This window comes from Protopterus annectens, chromosome 4.part0 (assembly GCF_019279795.1).
Source record: "Protopterus annectens isolate FY-2018-M chromosome 4.part0, PAN1.0, whole genome shotgun sequence".
Classification (NCBI taxonomy): Eukaryota; Metazoa; Chordata; order Ceratodontiformes; family Protopteridae; genus Protopterus; species Protopterus annectens.
The window spans coordinates 178,497,445-178,521,206 of NC_056733.1; the positions used below are offsets into that span (position 1 = coordinate 178,497,445).

General features: G+C 42.1%; 1 protein-coding gene across 2 annotated transcripts in view; it reads left to right on the forward strand.

Annotated features, from left to right (window-relative positions):
* The window catches only part of PGS1 (phosphatidylglycerophosphate synthase 1), a 2,908,952-nt gene that overhangs the window by 1,824,499 nt on the left and 1,060,691 nt on the right, over window positions 1-23,762 (forward strand). For both annotated transcript variants that reach the window (XM_044068164.1, XM_044068163.1), the window contains exon 6: window positions 23,429-23,607. In XM_044068164.1, the coding sequence (XP_043924099.1) occupies window positions 23,429-23,607 (179 nt within the window). The remainder of the gene's footprint in view (window positions 1-23,428; window positions 23,608-23,762) is intronic.

Sequence of the window (23,762 nt, forward strand, 5' to 3'; positions counted from 1 at the left end):
GCCAAAATTGATAGACATGGATCAGTGCGGTTTTGTGGAGGGGAGGCAAACATTTGAAACATTAACAGAACATTCATGATCTAGAGGGAGTTGAATGTGACAAAATACCCCTGTTGTTAGTGTGTCTTGATGCAAGGAAAGCATTTGACAGAGTAAGCTGGGAGTTTACGAACAAGCAATGGAAGCATTTGCATTCCCTGATAAAATTATAAGGTTGATTAGGAGGATATATGAGGGATCGGAGGCGAAAATTAAAGTGGGTGGGTTCGTCTCTGATAATTTTACTTTCACTCTGGTCTCTGTAAACTCAGGTCTCCCCTATCAGTCTTTTTATGTGAGAGTGTACACTAAGTAATTCTGCTACCTCACACTCATATTTAAATTACAAGGTGCCCCCCCCCCAGATGAGTTTAAAGACTTGGGACTCAAACAACAAAATTCACATGCAAGCTCTCTGCAAACCTGCCAAAATGCTTTATAAATAAGAAATTCTGCTACCCTACCATCTTTAAACTACCCCACCCCGGATTAGTTTAAACACTCTGGACTCAAACAAAATTCACCAGCAAGCTCTCTGCAAACCTGCCAAAATGCTTTATAAATAAAAAATTCTGCCACCCCCCCCCCCCATCTTTAAATTACAAGGCACCCCCCTGGATTAGTTTAAACACTTGGGACTCAAACAGCAGATTTCACCTGCACTCTCTGAAAACCTGTCAAATGCTTTACAAATAAGAAATTCTGCTACTCCATCTCATCTTTAAACTACAAAGCACCCCCCCCTGGATGAGTTTAAACACTTGGGACTCAAACAACAAAATTCACCTGCAAGCTCTCTGTAAACCTGCCAAAACACTTTATAAATAAAAAAAGTGTGTATAAATGTTTTTCCTTTTAATTGGCTTTTCAATATGCAGTGTTATTTATCTTGAATAGTTCATAGGTTGTACTAGGCTATCGGCCCTAGGACCTATACAAGCCTAGCCATAACAATTCTGTACTTGCAGCAGTTTCTGATTCCACTGTGCTTTATTGAGGAGTACCAAACGTCCTTCAGCTGTTTTTCTTTATAAGCTGTAAATGTACTCTTATGTACCTTACTACTTTTTACCTAATAGTTAACTAATCCTATAACCAGCATTTTAAATAGATTTATTGCAGCCTCACTGATAGTTTTTTTTTCTGAGTACTTACCTGCTGGTTCTTGCTCACTGGGGTGTCATTCATCCCTGTTTTACTCTTAATTTTTATTCTTCTTTCCTGTCCCCCTTAACTCTATTCTGATGCCTTCTCCCATGATGGTTTGATTAATTCAAATGCTATCCTTGCTGGCACCATTTTTTGTTCCAGATTCTGTAGTCTATTTTTCTTCTCCATAGCTTGACCCTCCTTCCACTATCGTTCTATTTGACTCTTTTACTTTTCCAAGCAAAGATACTTATGGTTTCTCTGATTATGTTTTCAGCTTCCGGTCTGTCGCAGCCTGGGCAAACCTGCTCCATTCGCCCTTGCTATGCTTGGCCTCACTCCGCTTCTCTACCCTACCCCCATTCCTACCCACCCCTGCCTACACTACACTTATCCTCTGTCCCCAATAACCACACCCCCCTTTCTCCACCCAGCTTCCTCACATCCCTCCAGTCAAACTTCACATTCTGTGTACTTTAATCACCCTATAATATTAAAGACCTTTGCATAGTCCTCCCCCCACCTGTTAACATACAGGTAATATTTCAACAACCTACTTTATTTCCTAATAGGTTGCCAAAATATGTTTCTCCCAGATCTTAAATATTCTAACAGCTTCCTAGTTATTCTCCCCTCACCCATTCTAATCCTTACCTCCTTCGCTGCCTCATATCAGTGCACCCTCACACACAGACACCCTACGCCTACTGCAACCTACCCCCAAACCAAACTCTGTTCCACCTACTCTTTCTCTATAACCCCATCACTTTTTCTTCATTCCAACACTACCTTGTATAAAATCAAGATATTACAGCTATCCACACTCCCTCTTAAAACTAAACCAAAAACCTACCTCCAATACAACCACTTTAATTCTCTCAAAATAATCATTTTAAGTCTACTGTCAGGTGATATACGTCCTAACCCGGGACCTAACCACAGCTCCTGTTTCTATGCTTATCCTTCACACCCCGTACACTCTACTCCCAGTACTACTTTGCAGACCCTGCCATCCTCTTCCATCAAAAACCTATCTATTTTTTCTTTGAACATTCACAGTATCATGAATAAAATCTCTGCATTCCATGCCTGGATCCCCCTACACACCCATGACATTCTCAACCTCTCTGAAACCTGGCTTAAGCCTCACATATCTGACTCAGATTTTCTTCCCCCAAGCTATAGCATCTTCCACCAAGATAGACTTAAGAAAAAAGGTGGCGGGGTTGCAATTCTATACTCTGATCAGCTCTTCCTCTACCCTCTACCAATCATTCTTCCAAAGTTCCACCCAATTGAAGTTCTCATTGCCACCTGTAAACTGAATAATAACAAGAAACTAGCAATTGCCTCCATCTGTATCCCCCAGGAAACAATATTCCTATCTTAGAGCTCTTTCTCTCCTGGATCTCTCAGACTGTCTCATATGAAACAGTTATCTTGGGTGACATTAACATCGACTGGAATGCCCTTGATACTGATTCCCCTAACACCTCCATTAATCTCTTTGGCTTCTCTCAGGTAATCTCTGAGCCCACTCGTCTAAATAAACACACCAACTCTGGCTCCACACTAGATTGGGTCCTTACCTCTACTATAACTCCTACCACAACCCCTCCACCCTACCTGATACCCTAAGTGACCACCATCCCACCATCATACTTCAACATTCACCCCTACTACACAAATCCCAGCACTACAAAGACTGCTGTAACCTCTCAAACTTTAATCCTGACACTTTCAACCACTCACTCTCTGCAGTTAACTGGTCCTTCCTCTATGACCTCTCCCTGGAGGAAGCTGTCCTGGCATTTAACATCTTTCTAGACACACACAATTCCCTGGCTCCATCAGGAAAATAAGAATCAAAACCCAGTATGCCCCCTGGCTGACACAAGCCAGTCATATATTTATGCATAAGAGAGAGAGTATGGAAAAATGGAAAAAAATCTAATACTTCCACCAATTTTCAGTCCTACAGAGAGCTTCATAACTTAAATAAAAAAAGGTCACCCTTGGCAAGGAAATCTGCTTCCAAAAACCTCTACATAATCCTTACTCCAACCCCCAAAAATTCTGGCAGTAAATAAACTACTACATCCTGGTAGCCACTCATCACCTAGTCCATGCTCTAACAGCTCTCCTACTGATACTGATACCTTTTCTCAATTCCTTCTTTATTGACTCTATTTGCAATCTAACCAAAAATGAAACCATCACCTACCTCACTTCTCCTTCATCAACCCACCCAACCCCCTTCTGTCGTAATCCCATCCCCACAAGTTATATCAAGTCACTCCTTAGCAAACTTAAAACATGCTGTCCATCAGCTGATAACCTACCACCTCAATTCCTAAAACTTGCTGCCAATTTTATTGCTGACCCCATCTCCATCTTAATCAATAAGTCAATAAAAAAAAAACACTGTACCTGAAATCTGGAAGAAATCCTATGTCATACCGTTGCATAAAGGTGGAGACTCAACTTACCGCTCAAATTTCAGGCCCATTGCCATTCTATCTCCCCTGTCAAAATTTTTCGAAAAGCACATCTACAAACAGCTCCTTAATCACCTCCTTCTAGAAGATCTGTTTACTGCCAGACAGCATTGTTTCCACACAAATCACAGTACAGGCTTCTGCTCTGATATCATTCACTAATTCTATCACAAATTCTTGTGACAACCACAAGCTAATCTCATGTTTGTTTCTGGACCTCTTCAAAGCCTTTGACACTGTTTCCCACTGATTGCTACTGTCCAAGCTAGCTACCCTTAATCTCTCCAACTCTGCACTTTCTTGGTTCTCCAGCTATCTCTCCAACAGATTCCAGACAGTTAAATGGCAATCTAATTTTTTCCCCTTCTTACCAGTACAAATTGGGGTACCCCAAGGTTCCATCCTTGGATCCATCCCTGGATCCCTATTATTTAATATCTTTACTAATGACCTACACTCTTCCTGTCCACTCTCATCTGTCATTCAGTATGTTGACTATTCCACCATCGTCTCCTTCTCTGCCAGTATCACCCATATTCACACCCTCACCCAAGAGTCTCTGCACTCAGTTGAAAAATGGCTAACGTCCAACCAATTGCTATTTAACCCTAAGAAAACAAAACTTCTCCTATTCCTCCGTAAATATCTCCAACATTATAAAGCTACCTTTACTGTCTAGTCCCTTAACACCACCATCTTCTTTGTTCAACCTCACACCAAATTGCTAGGCGTTATTATCAATGACCAACTAAAGCTCAATCTCCATATTCAGCAGTACATCAAAAAGGCACATCACAAGTTAGGCCTGCTATATAGTCATAAAAAATTCCTCACAGATGTCTCTAGGCCCTTTCTTGCACAAGCATTCCTACACCGCACCCTTCTTTACATCGCCCATATTCTCACTAATATCCAATCCAATCTTCTGTTGAAACTGGAACTTACCTTTAATAAAATTGCAAGATTTGCCTCTAACCAACCATATCACACTCACCACTGCCTAGCCTTTAAAATCTTGCAGTGGCTAGAATTTCATCATCAAATCCTACTACCCCAGCTTCTCATAGCTCATTACATGAACCCTCCTCCTATCCTTCTTTATCTACCCCCATCCAGCCCTGTAGTCCCAACCACGCCATCTATAGCTCCCAACAGCATCTTCTGCAAGTCTGTCCACCAAACAGAATAAACTCCTCTACAGCTACTTAGTGGCAAATGCTTGGAATAAATTACCACTAAGTGTTAGACAGGTCTCTAACCCCAACTCTGTCAAAACAACAATAAAGGAAACTCTGTGTATATCATGGACATGCTTATGCTATGACCCAACTTAATCCACCTTCCCTCCTGTAATACTATTGCAGCAACCTTTTCTCTTGCCTCTGCTTCTAATAAAGTCTACTAATAGCCAGTAGTTCCAACAGCTTCCACATCTGCAATCTTGGAAATTGACTCTTGCCCTGGGCTTATCTCCTGTTTATATATTTGTTTGTTTTACATACTTATATATATTTTCTGCATTCTGCTTACTATTGTATGAAACTTCATACTATATTATGTTTTTAATATAATGACCATTTTCTAGCGTGTTGTTTCAACATACATATTGTAATAATTGTAATTTTAGTTATAACTCTGTCATGTGATTACTTTGGTTACTTGCACTTTTTGGAGCTTTTCCCTCAGACCTCCACTGAAAAAGTGCTGCTGCCTAGTCAGACTAACCTGATCAACAAATGTCAAATAAATAAAATAAATACAATTAAGTAAATGTCTTTTTGAGCAGAGGAACCAGACAGGGCTGTCTTCTTTCCCCTTTGTTATTTTCACTATATTTAGAACCATTGGCAAAGGAAATAAGCGACTTGGAAATTCAAGGATATAATTGGGTATGGTAGTCAAGAAAAGCTGGCTCTGTTTGCAGATATTATTTTATATGAAACACAAGATCCACTGGAGTCACCACACGGAGATAGTCACTGGTAAAGGAAGCTTCTTTATTTGGAATAACAAAGACACAAGCGCTTTCACGTAGGTATACTACGCTTCTTCAGGTGTAATAAGACAACAGTAAATGCAACCTTTTATACAAAAGATTCTTGGCGCTCAAACCAACTGATTGAAACACTAATTGAATAATCACTAACAAACAATCTATCCCTGTATGTCCTAATTTAAAGAAACAATACTAGAAAAATAGATGTAAAGAAAACGCTGAAATCATTTAAAAACAGTTAAAAAACATTTAAAAAGATCTATATGAAGGCAAACTGCCTTGAACAAATTATACAGAACATGAATAAAACAATGAAGCCTATTAATGTTGCTAAATGAATCAACTGAGCTTCTCATCTTACTACGCAAAAAACTGTGCAAATTCATATTCAAAACACAAAACATGAAATAAAAACCACTGTTATCATATGGGAGTATGCCATGTTTCCATTTATAACCACATCTAAGATATGTACCATGACTCCGAATGGAGTCGCTAATTAAACAGATACTAAATTCATTATGACAAAAGTTCCAAAGAACAAACGAGCCCTGTATGCTCTCTTACATAAAAGACGTGCTGTAGAAAAAGTTATGGCACAAACGAAAAATACGAACAACGTGGCAATTAACAATCAAAGAATGGAGTCAACAATCTGTTATTGATGTTGCTGTTAAAATGCAGAGAGCGTTCATTCTCAGATGTAACTATTAACAATTTCACAGGCGTCCACGCCAAAACAATAGCAACTAAAGCTGTCGATAGTTGCAGTTGCAAAAATATGTGCTGATCTTACCTCATATATCACATAAATGGCACTGTAACATTCAGGTGATCATCAAAGCAGAATCAAGGGCAATCACAAATGAAAAACAGTAACACATAGTACTATCCGATCAAAAAGATATTACTGGTACTGCCAAAACAGCAGAAAACAGTCCAGTACTATAAAATGTCCCACTCACAACAACGGCTGGCGACTACCGGAGGTGCTGTCAAACAAGCGTCTGCTGACGCAAAGGGAGCCAACTGCGTAAAACTAATTCCAGCCGACATTAGCCCCAACAGTCATCAGAACCTACTAATCAACTTTTAAAAAACCACCAATAGAAGACTAAAACAAAAAATATATAGAAAATACATGATAAAAAACAGCGATCATGCCACATACAACAGCCCACTCACCTCTATTAAATACAGGCACTAGAAGGTTGAAAACAACCACCAAAACAGGTGCTTAAGCTACTTCCACTCTGCAAAAACAACCAATGCAGGTCCATCAAAGATCAGGACCCATACAGGTACTCAGAGATCAAAGGTCTCAGCTGTAAAAATACAAGCGAAATACTAGATAGAAACAAGAATGTACATGTATAATAAGCCCTAAAGCTAAACAAAGACAATGACAGGATACATTAAAAGGCTAGTGGACACAGCTGAAATAACATTGCAAACGTCCAGCCTCATCTGGGGAAGGAACAAACACTAAAGACCAAGATGTCAAAAATGCAGTAATGTTAAACAGAATTAAAATTTACAAAAAAATATATATAAATTGTACACTAACTAAGGTATCTATTCAAACATACCAAAGAATAAAAACAAAACAATTGTCAGAGGCTGCTTCTTGACAAAGTAATGCCTATAATATCAGAATGCAAAATCCCCTTATATCAAATGTGAACCAAAATACAAGCATGCAGACTTACAGAGCTAGGAGTATACCGAGAGAATCAGTCTACAACGGACTGATAATGTACCTAAAAAGGCCAAGCATAAAACATTACCAATGAGGGAAGTGACTGTGAAAAAAGACACAATCACTAATATATAACAGAGCTCTGTGAAACCAAATCTAAATGGAATAAAGCCAATGGAAAATCAAGTGTAGGAACAAACCAAACATCAAAACATATACATCTATTTCATAATCTCCTGCTATTAAGAACAGGTTTAACCGAAACATATTGATTAATGCCTGGGTATATATGCGCTTTCAGGATGAAAATCCACTTAAGTTCCCTAACAGCCAATTGATTCATATTATCTCCTTCCCTATTATTAACAGCTAGCAGTTCCAGGACTAAAAAACTGAAACCATGTGTATTATGTTCCAAAGTATGCTTGGCCAAAGCATTACTGTCATTGCCTTTCCTGATATCATAGCAATGATTGTAGACCCTATCACGAAGTCGTCTCTTCGTGAGGCCTACATAGAAGGCTTCACAGGAGTCACAAGTGGCCAAATAAATAAGGTTGGTGCTATTACAATCACTATGGAATCTGGGTGTAAATGTAAAGGAACCATCAGGGTGTGAAAAGCTGATTCTTTTAGATATATATGGACACACGTGACAGTGCCCACAGGGAAAAGTTCCATGTAGATCACTGGAACAGCCATTAGGCAAGGAGCTCTGCTCTAAGCATAGGGTTTGCTTCAAATTATGGCATGTTTTGTAACTAAACCTTGGGTAGTCTCCCACAACTTTCCTGGTGAACGGATCTGACACCAATATATTCCAGTTTCTGCTAATAATTTTATTATGATCAGCTATATCACTGGTGTATTTAGTGACATACGTGAGCCTATCAGTGTACCTATTACCATTCAATGTATAGAACGGAAGATTCTTCCTTTCTAAAGCAAGGCCATCTGTCCTATTATGTACTTTCAAGATGACTTCCCGCCTACAGTCATCTATTAACTTGGGGTATCCTCTTTCTCTGAGTAAACCTGCAAGTATACTCAATTCTAAGAACATGTCTTCCTTATCACTACAAATTCTGCAGATTCTGTACATTTGGCTTAAGACTATCCCTCTAAAGGTGAACCTGGGGTGCATACTTTCAAACCGTAACAGGGTGTTCCTCCAAGTAGACTTCCTATACAATGAGGTAACTATCTTGTTGGCATTAAACTCCAACTTCAGATCTAAAAAATGAGCTTGAGCTGGAGAGATCTCAGCTGTAAACCTCAAAAAAGTAGATGTCATTTCTAATTCTGCAATGAAATCAAGACATTCTGATCTAGTCCCCTCCCACACAAAGAGGACGTCATCAACAAACCTCTTGTACAGTAAAACTTTGCTGTAGTCTGTATGTTTAAACAATGATTCAGTTCCCAATGATAGACCACAAGGTTAGCGTAACTATTCGCACAGGGAGTGCCCATGGCAACTCCCCATTTCTGAAGGTATAGCTGATCCTGAAACAAAAATACATTATTTTCAAGTATCATTTCAAGCAGACAGTTGATCAGAATCTGCCTGCTGCTGCTATAACCTGAGTTACTAACAAGGATCTCTCTGATGGCCTGCATTCCCAAATCATTGGGGATACTGGTGAAAAGGTTCTTGACGTCCAAGGTCACTAATAGCTTAGATGCCCCCCTCTCATCCAACGCAAAGTCTTTGAGAAATTGAATGAGCTGATAAGAGTCTTTCAGGATGACTGGAATATCATCCACTAGGGGTCGCAATAGCCCTTCCACAAAGGAAGAGATGGTGGAAGTTATCCATCGTCCACCTGAGACTATGGGTCTCATTGGTACTGGTTTAACCCCTTTGTGTATTTTGGGTAGTCCCTTGATAATGGGAAGGGTGGGAAACTCTATGAAGAAATATTCGTAAAGCTCACAGCTAATCTGACCACACATCAGAAGATCATATAGGCTATCATGCACCAACTTCACAATTTTTCTAACCTTTTCTCTGGGAATAGTTTCATAAACCTTGTCATCTGATAACATATCAGTCATAGTAGTAACATATTCTGAAGAATTCAGAACAACCACTGCTCCTCCCTTGTCAGCTGGTTTAACAGTGATATGTTCATTGTTCTTTAAGGATTGAATGGAATTCTGCTCAGCTCTACTAATATTATAAAAGCGACATCTCTTCTGAGATCGGCTAAACCATTCATAAAAATCATTCTCACACATCTTCATAAAACTCTCAACATTGTGTGGCAACATGGGAGTGAAACTACTTTTAGCTCTAAAGAAACTATTTAAGGTGTTAGTGTCCAAAACATTACTGTCTTTAAACAGAATCTTCAAAGAGACATTGCGGCAAAACAGCCTTAGATCTATTAAAATGTCACTTAGATGACTGACTTGTGAAGGAATAAAGTTCAGTCCTTTCTCTAAGAGGGAAAGATCTGATTCAGTCAAAGTGTAAGTGGAGATGTTGCAAACAAGAGAGTTCAATGTTCTCTTCTCTTGATGGTGAATTGTTGGATTCAATGTCTCTGTTTCCTGGTATTGGGGTAGTTTTCTACTGATCCCTTCCTTTTCCTTGGTCCTCTGCTGCTTGACCGGCCTCGCCATCCTGGCTGTTGCTTGACCGGAAAAGGTAAAAAATGGTTATTTGCAGAGGACGTATCCTTTGGTTTAGCACCTGCTAACAAAAACATCTTATCTGCCTGTTGATTGGGAGGCGGAGTGTTGTTGTCCAAACTTACTCATTCAACAAAAGTGGAAACAGAATTGATAGGCGCTGATGCTGTAATGACCATGTTATTAGTTATAGAGGAAACAGAAGAAGCCAAAGTAGGTTCAGCAGTGGAACTAGCTGTAGGCATCGATGAAGAGCTGGAAACATTGCTAGAGGGCCCATCTTGGCGTGTAGCCTGCATACGTGCATTCTCGGTTCTGGGCCATACAAAAATCTGACCACTAGCAAAGTCATTGGCATCCCTAATAAGTTTCTTGTGTTTGACTTCCTTAAGTCTTTCACTGAATGATTGTATCTGGGTCAGGAGAGAATCAAGTCTCCTGGTAAAGTATTCAGTCTTGAAGCGTTCAATAATAGCTGTATATTGTAAGTCTACCTTATTTCTTAAATCAGCTTCCAAGGGAGAAAAATATTCCAGCAACAAATTTATATAACTAAAGCCTAATTGTATGTTAAGGTCCTGCCACTGCCTTAACAGCAGAGGATGACTATTGCCATAGGAAGGCATACAAAAAAAACGCATGCCTCTAGGCACTATCTTAAAATGTATGCAGGCCTCTAAATGCAGTCTCTGCCAGGCTAGTCTCTGCAACTGATATAAATCATCTTGAAGCATTCTAAAAAGTTCATTAAACTCAGCAACATTCTCACCATTCGGTGTAGTTGGTGGCACATTAGGTTGGTTCGTCAATTCCAGAGCCAATAAAGGGTTCTCTTTGCAGTGCTTGAGGGAATCCCAAGCCAATACACCAGTAGTCCTCGTCTCTGGGCGAAAATCCAACTCAATATTAATGTTATCCATGTGTTAAACCTGCTAACAGCACAACAGCAAAAAAGAAAGTCCAAAAACTGTAGCAGGAAAATAAAGACTCCCCTTGGAAAAAACGAAAAGACTATGAAACACAAGATCCACTGGAGTCACCACACGGAGATAGTCACTGGTAAAGGAAGCTTCTTTATTTGGAATAACAAAGACACAAGCGCTTTCACGTAGGTATACTACGCTTCTTCAGGTGTAATAAGACAACAGTAAATGCAACCTTTTATACAAAAGATTCTTGGCGCTCAAACCAACTGATTGAAACACTAATTGAATAATCACTAACAAACAATCTATCCCTGTATGTCCTAATTTAAAGAAACAATACTAGAAAAATAGATGTAAAGAAAACGCTGAAATCATTTAAAAACAGTTAAAAAACATTTATTTTATATCTGATAAAACCAAAAATTGACATTTCAGTGTTGTGGAATATTTTGTGGCAGCTTCAGATCTTTTCAGGATACAAAGTTAATGAAGCTATAACAGAGGCAATAGCTGCAAATTGTATACCTACAAACAACTTCGTTCAGCAGTATGCATGTTTATGGAGACATGATAAAATTAACTGCTTAGGAGTATCAATTAAAAAGGATTCTGGTGTGGCAGTTAAGGATATGTGGGAAGAGACTAAACAAAAGATAATACAAAAACCTGAGAAATTGGAAGCTCTGCTATATGGATGTGGACAGGAATATACAAGCAGTTAAAATGTTTTTAGTCCCTTTAGTTTTATTCACAAGTCAGGCATATTTTTATCAGCCAGAGGAGTAGTAGTGGATAGCAATTAATAAAGAGCTGAAGGATTTTATCTGGGAGAAGATGGCAAGAGTTAAGTGGGATAAGATGAGTCTTCCAATTGAACAAGGCAGTTTAGGACTACCCGATTTGAAGGGGTATTTCAGAGCTACACAATTAAGGCTCCTATACATAGCACAAGCAGAAACCTATCATTCAAAATGGAAAGAAATGATGATGATGAAACGGGGTAAGCTCAGGAAACAATGAGAGACTGGAATTTTTCTTTAAGATCCTTAAGGAAAATAACAATAACCTTGCAGAATATTATATTCATAAAGTAGCAGAAAATATTCTAAGAACTAAGCCAATCTAGGAATGCAGAAAGGAGATTCTACCAATAGGAATGACTGCAGTTTGGGATGCAGACAATAGGCAAGAAGGGGCTGGACTGCAATTTATTAGAGAAAACTGATAAAAGAACCAAGGTATTGAAAACAATAATTAGAGAGGGAAAGGTAATAGAATGGGAAGAGGCCAAGATCTTATTTGGACTGCAGGATAGAGATTGCCTTCCCTATCAAGGATTGATATCAGAGTATCGTCAAAGAGAAAGAAATAGGGGGATCCTAAGCGAAAGCCCAGCACTGATAGAGTTTTTAGTAGAATCTAGAACAGAAGCTGCTGTTAAGAAAGGAATAATTAGTACAACATGCAAAATATTGCATGTTAACTTTAAGAATCAATCAGAGAAGGTTAGAAAGAATTGGGAAGAGAGATTGGATACGCAATTCACAAAGAAACATTGGGGGATCTATGTATGTCTCCATAATATGCAACAAAGGCTAGAAGATTTAGGATCTTTGTTTGGAACTGTTTACAAAGGTATTTTTATACCGAAAGTAGACTCCAGATAATTTTTCCTCACATAGACAGCAAATGTTGGAGGTGTGACAGGGAAGAAAGAGGTAACTGGGAACGTATTTTCTGGGAGTGCTTTGAGTTGGCGGACTTTAAGGATTCCCTTTCCAGATGCACTTTCGGAGATGCTGGGTGGGCAGATTGGTGTGATGAGGGATATGATTTTTCTGAGCTATGATACAGAATTGGAATTTCCTAGACATGGTAAGGCGTTGCTATGTCTAAATTATGGTAGCTGTCAAAAAAGCAACTACTAGAAAAGGGAAATCAAAATTTAAAGCAAATATACTAGAAGTAATAAATATAGCCAAGAGCTAAAATAACTGAAATTGAGATCTTTAGAAAATGGGTAGGAGCAAACTACATAGGTAAAAATGGGAATTGTGGGAACAGTACAAGGGGGAGGATTGAGATTTGAAAGAATCAGGACTTAAATGAGCTGTTTAATTGAAAATGATTGGTTAGATTACAAGTGATGTATAATGTTTGCAACTGGAAGTGTGTCAGTATGGTTTGTGATGTATAACGTTTGCAACTAAAATTATATCAGTATGATTTGATGTTATGTTGTCTATTTCGCCTTCGTTCTTGCTGGTTGGGATCGGAGCCGATCCTCGGCTCCGACTCAGCCATCTTCTATAGCTCAAGAGCTGTTTACTGGCTCGAGGTTACCCCTTATCCCATGATACCTAGTGCTAGCTACCCAGATATTGTTTGACGCTTCAGCTGCGAGGTGTTATTTTACTGGCTCAGGCTTGTATTAGTTTATTATAGAACTTTTTTCTTCAAAAAATAGTTTTTTTTCTTAAGAGTTATAGTTAACTTTTAGTCTTATACTATTGTCATTAGTTTAGTATGTTGTAGTAGTTCCTTTCCTTCCCTTTAGAACTCGTTTAATTTAGAGAGTTCTTCCCCTCCCCCCTCTCTCTAGCCTTTTAGGTAGTCGTTTAAGTTAGAGGCTTCCTAGTTTTTAAAAAAAAAAATCTTTAGCTGTAGTTGTAGTATACTGTTTTTCTTTTTGTTGATATTGGTGTTGTGGTATTTTGTTTTCGCTTATCGGCCTTTTGGCTAAGATCAGTGTAGTATCTCTTGAGGTATTTTGTTGGATACAGGATGTCTAAAGAATCCAGGGTGTCTGAATTCAAGAAGTGTGACTCATGCTGTCAGAAAATGTCTCTGACAGATGGGCGCACTTCTTGTGTCTATTGCTTAGGCGCAGTGCACCTGCAGGACTCTTGTTCTATATGCCATGCATTTAGTCCAAGAGTTCTGCAGGAGCGTAAGAATAAGCTTATTCTTAGGGGTCTTTTAAAGCCCCAGGATTCACCGGCCAAGACTCAGCCTGTGAAATCCCCAGAACCTACCAAATCGTTGGCTCCAAGCTCGGAGCCGTCAATGGTTCAAACTTTACCTGCTACTTTGGTTCCGGCCGGAACCAATGAGACTATCTCTCCATCAGCTCCATCAGAATCTTCGGAGCCGTCGCAGAGCCACAAAAGGCTAAGGTCCCCTTCTCTGGTATCCATACATTCGGCTCCTCGGTCTCCCATGCTTCAGAGTGAGCGCATTCACAGATCTTCCCACTCCTCTCGGTCCTCTAGGCTCTCGGATCATGACATGGAGAGAGTGATCAGTAGGTTGCTGAAGTCGCAGGCACTTGCCAAGATCTTCTCCAGCCATCCTCAACAGGTGTTGGCTCCGTCCACTTCTATCGATGTTCCTGCTCCGACTCCCTTGAGCTCAGAGCCAGAGTTTATTGGGGTTCGAGTCGTGGAACAGTCAGCTCTGATAACTATTTCTCCTTCAGTTCCATCGTCGGCTCCGATTCCCTCGATGGTGCCGTCCGTCGAGGGAACTGGGCGCCGAGGCTCCCTCGTCAGCTCTGAGGGGGCGAGTGGCATCGGACCCTTGTCCAACCTTGTTCTCCCTCTCGGAGCTTTGGTGCAGGTGTGCTCGGCTCCTACATCGGCCTCGGAGCCGTCTCCCTCGGTGCGGAGAAGGATTCCGATTTCCTCGGAACCGGAGCCTTCTCTGCATCGTGGCAGGGATGCCTTTGATTTCATGAGGAGTGTGCTGACCTCTGCGTCAGCTCCACGATCGACCCCACCGGCTCTGTCCCCTGTAGTGCCTGTGCCAACCTCTGCTAGTCCTCCAGACCCCAAGTGTGGGGAACCGGCGCTCCAGGGCACCCCATTGGGTGTTTCCTCTTCTTCCGAGGCCTCCCCTGATCATTCAGAGGAGCCCCCTCGGAAGATGAAGTGCAAGAGGAAGCACATTGACTCCCCTGAGTCTGTCACCTCTGATACAGACTTAGATGAATCGGAAGGGTCCCCGAGATCCCCCTCTGAAGATGTTTTCTTCTCGGACATCCTAGAAATGCTTAAGCAGATGGGGAACTGGAATCCCCTAGCCCCTACCGAGGATGAGCCTGTATTCATGGATACGTTCGGTTCCCAACCTTCCACCTCCTGGGTTTCTCCGCCTTTTGATCCACTCATGTCAGTGGTGGCTCGAAAGGCTTGGTAAGCCCCGGATACAGTGGATGCAACCCTGAGGAGACCCGGCAAGTTTATCACTGCACCCCTTGATAAGCAGTTCCTTACCAAAGGTGTATCTGTGGATGCCATGGTGGTAGCAGCAGCCACAAAAAAAGAGTTAGCAGAAACTTCTTCATCTGTCTATCCTCCTAACAAGGAGTCTAGGACTATGGATAGATACGGGAAGTGAATGTTTGATTCAGCGACCTTTTCTATGAGGTCACTGAATTACTTATGCCATTTTACCCGGCTTCAGAGGGATCTCCTTAAAGAGCTTGGAGATACCCTTCAAGATCAATCAGCTGAAGGGGCTCAAGCTAAAGTGGCTTCCCAGCTGGCGACCCTTAATTCTGTAGTCAACTCCTCCATGAGGCTCATTTCCTATGCAGCCGATGGTGCGAGTAGAGCCGCAGGTACAGGAGTGGCCCTTAGGAGACATGCATGGATGCAGCTGTGTAATTTTGCGGAACCTTTTAGAGCGTCATTCACCAACACCCCCTTTGATGGTTCCTTTCTTTTTGGACCACAGGTGAAAGACACCTTGACTAGGTGTGTGCAGGAAGGCAAGACTCTCTCTGCCGTGGGAGTCCATTTTTCCACTCCTTCCAGACCATACCCCAAGGGTCAGAAGAGTGGTAAAATGTGGTTCCGGAAATCCCAGGGAGCCTCGCCTGACACACGTAGCGATTTTTCCTCCAGGGGCAGAGGAGGAAACAACAACAGCCGCTGCCCTCGTGGCAGAGGGGTTCCGCAGAACCAGGGCAGCAGCGAATCCTTCTCTGAGAAGCCCTTCCAGCATCCCTGAAGGGTTGTCTGGCTGCCCACCTCTGGAGGCAGTTGGGGGAAGATTTTCACTGTACCCAAAAGCCTGGCAAAATTTAACGCAAGACAAATTGGGTACAGTCAGTCATATCTGGAAGTTACAAAATTCCCTTCTCTCAACCCCCCTTACTGTCAAGCAAATCCCTTCCAGATGTTCCACCCAATCTGAGGGACCAAGCAGTCATAGAAGTTTCAAAACTGCTAGAAAAAAGAGTCATCCAGGAAGTCCCGGCAGACCAACACAGATCCGGAACTTACTTAAGGTTCTTTTTGGTACCAAAAAAGACAGGGGACTGGAGACCAGTTCTGGATCTTAGCAGACTAAGCAAGTCTGTTCAAAGAACAAAGTTTCGGATGGTCACGCTACAGTCCATTCTACCCTTTCTGGGTCAGGACAATTGGATGTGCTCCATAGATCTTCAGGATATGTACTATCACATCAAAATGGACAGGAGCTCTAGGAGATTCCTTCGCTTTCGGCTGGGAGCCAGTCATTATCAGTTCAGAGCTCTGCCCTTTGGTCTCACCACAGCCCCCAGGGTGTTCACCAAATGATTGGCAGTGGTCACGGCTCACCTGAGACGTCAAGGATTCCAGGTGTTTCCATATCTAGACGACTGGCTCCTCACTGCTATTACCAGGCATCAACTTCTGCAAGCCAGGGACTACACAATCACAGTCTGCTCCCAGCTAGGCATCACAATAAACTTTGAAAAATCTGCCTTGTTGCCCTGTCAGTCTATCACCTATATAGGAGCAGACTTAGACAGAAGGAACATGTCCGCAAGGCTTCCGCCAGACAAGGGTATCTTTAATTCGCCAGCAAGTACAAATTCTAATGCAGTGCAAAAGGATCCAAGTCAGGCTCGCCCTTCAAACTCTGGGTTCCATGGCAGCTGCAATTCTTTTAATCCCACTGGCCCGCATTCACATGAGGATCCTTCAGTGGCTTCTGTTCACACAGTGGTCTTTCCAACAGCTGCCCATGTCTCACATGATCATGATTACAGAAGCATGCAAAAGGCACCTTTCCTGGTGGATGGTCTCCCCACTAGTGACTCAGGGCAGACCCTTCATTTAGCCCCCTCCGGTTGCCACAGTGACCACAGACGCCTCCTTGATAGGGTGGGGGGGGGCATTATCAGGGCAGGACAGTCCAAGGCACTTGGCAGCCTCACGAGTACCATCTGCATATAAATGTCCTAGAAATGAGAGCCGTGCTCTTAGCGTTGCAAGCTCTTCAGGGCTCTCTCCCTTCTGGGACCATTGCATATCAAACGGACAACAAGTCAGTGGTGTGGTACATCAACAAGCAGGGCGGAACCAGGTCCTACACCCTATGTCGAGAAGCACTCAGACTCTGGCAGTGGGCGATTTCCTCCCAACGATTTCTGATTGCGACGCACATCCGTGGGAGGTCCAACGTCATAGCGGACAGGCTCAGCAGAGCTATTCTCATGCCTCACGAGTGGTCTCTGAATCAGGTAGTTGCAGATCTGATCTTCCGCAAGTGGGAACAGCCTTGCTGCAATCTTTTTGCCACCCCCTTCAACAGCAAATGCAGCAACTACTTCTCTCGTCTTCCGCTTCCAGGTCACACACCCAGAGACGCTCTAGTCCACGATTGGCCTCAGGGACTTCTTTATGCCTTCACTCCGTTTCCCCTGATACTGATACTCATACAGAAAGCAATATCGTTGGGTTGCAAAATGATCCTCATTGCCCCCTACTGACCTCGACAGATATGGTTTCCATTCCTGCACCGTTACCTTCTCAATCAGCCCTGGACTCTGGATCCGATTCCAGACCTACTGATTCATCAGTCAGGCAGGCTGCATCAATCCCTCCAAACACTCCAGCTCACAGCTTGGTTGCTCCACTTCCAGCCTTAACCAGGCTTCCCAGCATTTCCCCGGCTGTACGTGAAATTATTGTCTCCTCGCACAAGTCCGCCACTAGAAGGACTTATGCAAGCAAATGGAAACGTTTTTCTTGTTGGGCAGAGGATAGGAACATAGATCCCTTTTCAGCCCCAGTCCACGAAATCTTGGAATTCCTAGCAGAACTTTTTCATTCTGGGTCCGCTTCTTCTACAATCAGGGTTCAATTAGCAGCCATTTAAAACGTTCATGTTGGGTTCTCTAATGCAAATATCATGTCTCATAAGCTATGTAAAGCTTTTCTAAGAGGGACTACTCTCCTTAGACCCCCAGTGAGAGATCCCCCTCCTCCTTGGGACCTAAATTTGGTACTAACCTCCTTAATTTTGCCCCCTTTTGAACCTGCATCGTCCTGCTCCATTAAGTTTCTGTCTTGGAAAACTCTCTTTCTGGTAGCTATTACTTCAGCCAGAAACATCTCTGAACTTCAGGCACTATGTGTCCGTCCTTTCATAAAGACAGGGTTGCTCTGAGGACTAATCCCTCTTTCCTTCCGAAAGTCTGCTCAGAAAATAATTTAAACCAATCTATAGACCTACCTGTGTTTTTCCCAACCACACCAACAAGGCAGAATACAAATTACGTCAATTGGATGTTCATAGACAACTGCATTTTTACCTGCATAGGACGGAGGATATAAGGAAGTCGGACTAACTATTCCTTTCCTATGCTCTAGGCAAACAAGGTCTCCCAGTTTCCAAAGTGACCTTATCCAGGTGGTTGTCTCACATTATTACCTTCATCTATCAACTGAGAAACAAATAGTTATCTATCAAACCAAAAGGTCATTCTACAAGGGCTTTGGCCACCTCTGTAGCCTTACAGTCTAGATTGCCCATGGACTCTATCTATGCAGCTGCTACGTGGACAAACCTTCATACCTTTATTTCTCGTTACAAACTAGATATGGTCTCCAGGAGCAAAGCTAACTTTGGTTCCACTATTCTGAAAGGTCTGTTCCAGTGAGCCGCCCAGGATTATAGGTGCTAGGGACGCTGTCCCAACCAGCAAGAACGAAGGCGAGATAGACAACTTAACATAAAGAAGTTATGTACCTACCATAACGTTCCATGTTAGTTGTCTTCATCTCGCCTTCTTTCTTGCGTCCCACCCTCCATTCCCCTGTCCTATTGGACCGAGAGCAGTTCAAGTTTCACTGGCTGAGTGTTCTCTGGTTGTTTCCTCTACTGACTTAGAGAGCATGACAGGTGTGCTCAACTTTTTGTTGGAGAGGTTCATTCTCTAGCTATGGCTAGGGTTAGCTATTTCAAACTAGATCTGGGTAGCTAGCGCTAGGTATCATGGGATAAGGGGTAGCCTCAAGCCAGTAAACAGCTCTCGAGCTATAGAAGATGGCCGAGTCGGAGCCGAGGATCGGCTCCGAATCCATCCAGCAAGAAAGAAGGCGAGATGAAGACAACTAACATGGAACGTTATGGCAGGTACACAACTTCTTTTTTTCATTTATATAAATGTATGACTGCCTGTGTCATGTGTGATAATTTAATAAAGATGTTTCTTACTTAAAAAGAAAAAAAGACATCAAGTCAAAGCCTGTTTGGCACTGACATTTTCTCATTCAGTTCACCTGATGCCGAGATCATTGTCATTGATGGAATCTCTGATTCGATTGCTCAACATTGGACCTTTGGGACCTTCAGTGCATCGGCATAAATCTCCTTCTTTAGGCCCTCCAGATCTTTGGTTTCAGGGCATTCTTCCTTTGTGCTGCTTACACCTGCTTCGGCAAGAATGGGTAATGGCTGTAGGTCAGGGATCTGTGATGCTGACATATTTGAGGTTGGCATTTGAGGCTTTAGAGAGGATGACAGCCAGTCCTCCAAGGCCAGAGAAGGATCTTCTACTGATTTTGGTTCCAGCCCCTGGCACCCACCTATCGGATTGTCAGCCATTTCAACACACTTCCCCAGGACAGAACAGGCTAGAAAGCTTTAAGGAAATGATGCAGTTTGTCAGAGTCCTCTGAGGATTTATAACAGCTTCCCCCAGATATCCCCAATAAAAGACATGTAAAAAAGGAGGCATGTAGACTCCCGTATGTAGTCCTTAAAGTCAGCACTGACTTGCATGAGTGAGGGGCCTTCAACAGTCCCCTTCTGAAGGTGCCACTTGTGCTGAGATCCTGGAATTGTTAAGACAGGGAGGATCTTGGTCAACTGACCCCCCCTTTCAGGAATAGGAGGTGCTCTGAGGCTTACTAGTCTACACCATCTTCCTCTTGGGTGGCCCTTCCTGCTGGCCATCTTACAGATTTGATTGCCAAGGGGGCAATGGCAATGCAGGAACTGGATTCTACATTAGCCATATCACAAGAAACAGATAACATTTTTCAACCACCTGTGGATAGGCAGCAGCCACCAAATGAGAGCTGATAGATGCAATGGCTGTCCTTCTGTCTAACCAAGGAGTCTATAGTGTTTGCCAGAATGGGGAAGCTTGTTTATATGTCTGGTACTTTGCCTTGAGGGCATTAAATTATGCAGCACATACCAACTACTTCCCAAGAGATTTAGCAGCAATTACCTTAGATTGTTTATGAAAACCACCATTGATGAATCAGAGAAACAAGTTGAGACTTCCATGGGTACTGTCTAGAATATTACAAGCCTTTACATGCAGCTGTTACATAATGCAGCTGATGGAATGGCTAGGGAGGTGGTAATGGGCATCACCTTAAGATGTCATGCTTGGCTTCGCCTTTGCAACTTTGAGAACAATTTTAAGGAGTTCTTCATTAATGCCCCCTCAGAAGGTTCTGCCCTTTATGGACCTGTAGTGAAAGACAGGTTAAATGGCAACGGTTAGTGGTGTCGCCTCACAGCAAGAAGTTTTCCGGTTTGATTCTCGGCTGGGGTGCCTTCTGTGCAGAGTTTGCATGTCCTCCCTGCATTTGTGTGGGCTTCCTCTGGGTGCTTTGGTTTCCTTCCACATTCCAAAGACAGGTGTCTGGACCATTTCTCCCCGGGCCTCTGCTTAAAATGGGCTCTGTCCCAGTCTGACTTATGAGCAGGAAAGTAAGACCGTATCTGCTGTAGGTTTCAGATTTGAGACTCCTCAAAGATTCTTTAGGAATCAGAAGGGGTCCAAGACTCTCTGGTTTAAAAAAAAAACAAAAAAACAAAAACAGCATGAAGACTGACTCCTCCTTGGACAGGATAGCTGTGGCAAAAGAGGTCCATTCAACTGATACTGACTAAGAGGTCATGGATGGTCACAAAAAACAGGATTTTTGAGGGCTCGTTTTGAGCAAGCAGCCCCAGCGTACCTGAACACTTTTCCCGACTACTCACCTTTCGTGGCAGTTGTGGGTTACTTGTCTCTTCAGTCAGCTGCATGGATTGCCATACACAAGAAAAATGGGTAAGAGAGATGGTATCTAGGTGCTGTACCATAACTTTTTCCATTTTCCTCCCCCTCAGTCTCAGCCACTGCCAAACATTCATCCCATCAGCTCAAAGAAGCAATGAGAGAAGCTTTTGCACTGTTTTAAAAAAACAGCCATCCATCCAACAGGTCCCACCAGACTAGCTATGGTCTGGAATATATTGCAGATTCCTTTTTGTTACAAAGAAAAACAACAATCTCGGGCTAGTTCTGGTTCCCAATGGGCTAAATTTCTACATAAAGAAGACCTCATTCATAATGGTCATAGTGTAAATGATTTTTGCCCTGCCTGAAAGCAGATGTTTGGATGTGCTCAGTGGACCTCCAGAATGCCTACCTCCACAGCACAATTGTCAAGGCATCTATGTACTGGTCTGTGTGCTTCCGAATGGGAGCCAGTCATTTTCAGTTTAGAGTCCTAATCTTCAGTTTCATTACAGCAACCTCCCCTGGGTGTTCCCCAATTGCATGGAGGAAGTTGCAGCCCACCTAAGACTCACAGGGATTCAAGTCTTCCCATACTTGGAACATTTCCTTCTCACTACTACAACCACAAAGTCCTTAATAACAGGCAAAGCAAATCATCTCCTCCTGGATTTCCAGGGCCATTTCCTTTTGTTATTCTTTTTATGGTAAGCAATTGTCTGCCTCCTGGAAGGGCTCATTCTGCCAGAGCAGTGACCTCTTTGGGGACCTTCTTCAAAGATCTGGGCACCAACTCCATCCTTGAAATAGCTACAATGTCTTTGGTTCACACTTTTACAAAACATTTCAAATTGGATGTCATATCTTAAGTCCAGGGCAGGTGATGCCAAAGCTATCCTGCATGAATTTATGGAGGATTCCTCCTTGTCTTCCTCCTCCCTGCCTTCACTGTAGCTTTTGTACTCTTCCAGAGGTGATGAATTCTGCAGTAGTGATATGGAAAGACATAGTACAGTTATATAAAATCTTACCATAACAGTAGATGTCCTTTTCACTGTTGCAGTAGTCACTCACTCTCTCTTGCCCCCTTGCTTTTCTTTTTGCATGAATGGAATTTTAGTACTGGATGAGCGGTTCCTCTCCTTATCTTCCTGCATTCCTTTTTTTTGGGTAAACATGTCCTCCTTTCTGCTGGGGGTCCCATTTCTCCTGGGGCACCTCATTTCTGAGTTGGGAGTGTACATCAGTTGCCTGTAGGTGTATATTTGTGCAGGGAGCAGACGTCTGATGTACAGCGCTCCTTAGGTAATAAAGCCTTTGGTATATTGGCCAGATGTCAGGCTGTCCTTGGCAGGAGATCCCAGAAATGATGAATACTGCAACAGTGAAAAGAAGGACACCTGTTCTTATGGTAAGATTTTACACAACTGTACTTTCTTAAACACAACTAGCCATGATGCCATCTGAGAAGTCAGAGAGGCTAGGATTCTGTCCCAACCATCAGATTGGACAGACAGATGAAACAGGATATAGAAGTTATGTACTTACCGTAATCCCTTTTATTGTGGAACATCCATTATAACATCCCTCCTTCCTTTCCCCTTCCAGATTGTCACCTCATTCCTGAGTACCTGGCAGGCCAGCCTTCTGCCCTTCTTAGTCATAATTGTGGCAATAGGTTATTTGGTCATATCCTTGCTAGCCAGGAAACTCAATCTGAGGTCAGAGAGAGCACAAGGGAATTATGGAAGTAAAGTTCTAAAGGAACTTGAGGCAAGGAGCACTAGCAGAAGGCTGGATCAGATTTGACAAGTATCTAAATACCCAGCAGTCTTATTGGATAGTCTCTGTATATGGGTTTGGCATAATGTTTAAAGTGTTTACCTCACAGACATAAGGTACAAGGTGTGAGTTAGAAAATATGGCTAGACTTAATGTGGTACACAAGGGCAGAGAGCCTAGTACTAAACTATGAACCTATATTGGATGGTCTTAGATGACAAGGATTTATTGTTATGGTAAGAATATAACTTCCATTTTGTTTGTTTAATAAAGCTTGATCCCTCAAATAAATGTAACTATATGAAGAAAATCAGTAAATTTAGGAGGGAAAAGGCTGAATTTGAGCAGATGATTGCTGAATTGTGTATTCAATTACATTTATTCTTGCTGTTTTATTTGCAGAGCAAATTTAAGTGATTCATACTTCACTAATCGTCAAGACCGCTATATTTTGCTGAAAGGCTGCTCTGAAATAGCAGATTTCTTTGAAGAACTGGTGAATGCTATTGGAGATGCTTCACTGCAGTTGCAGCAGGATGATACAGTGAAGATGAAAAGGGGCATGGTGCATCCATATCAAGGTCGGAAAATCTTTTTTTTGTTAGGTATTCTTTTTATTAAGTGAATCCTTATTTAGAAATGTAAAAATTTCAGTTCCTCAAAAAATGCATAAGAAGTGTGGAAAGGGATTAACTGTAAAGAGTAAAGCAGTTCTATTAATTTTGTTTCTTGCTCT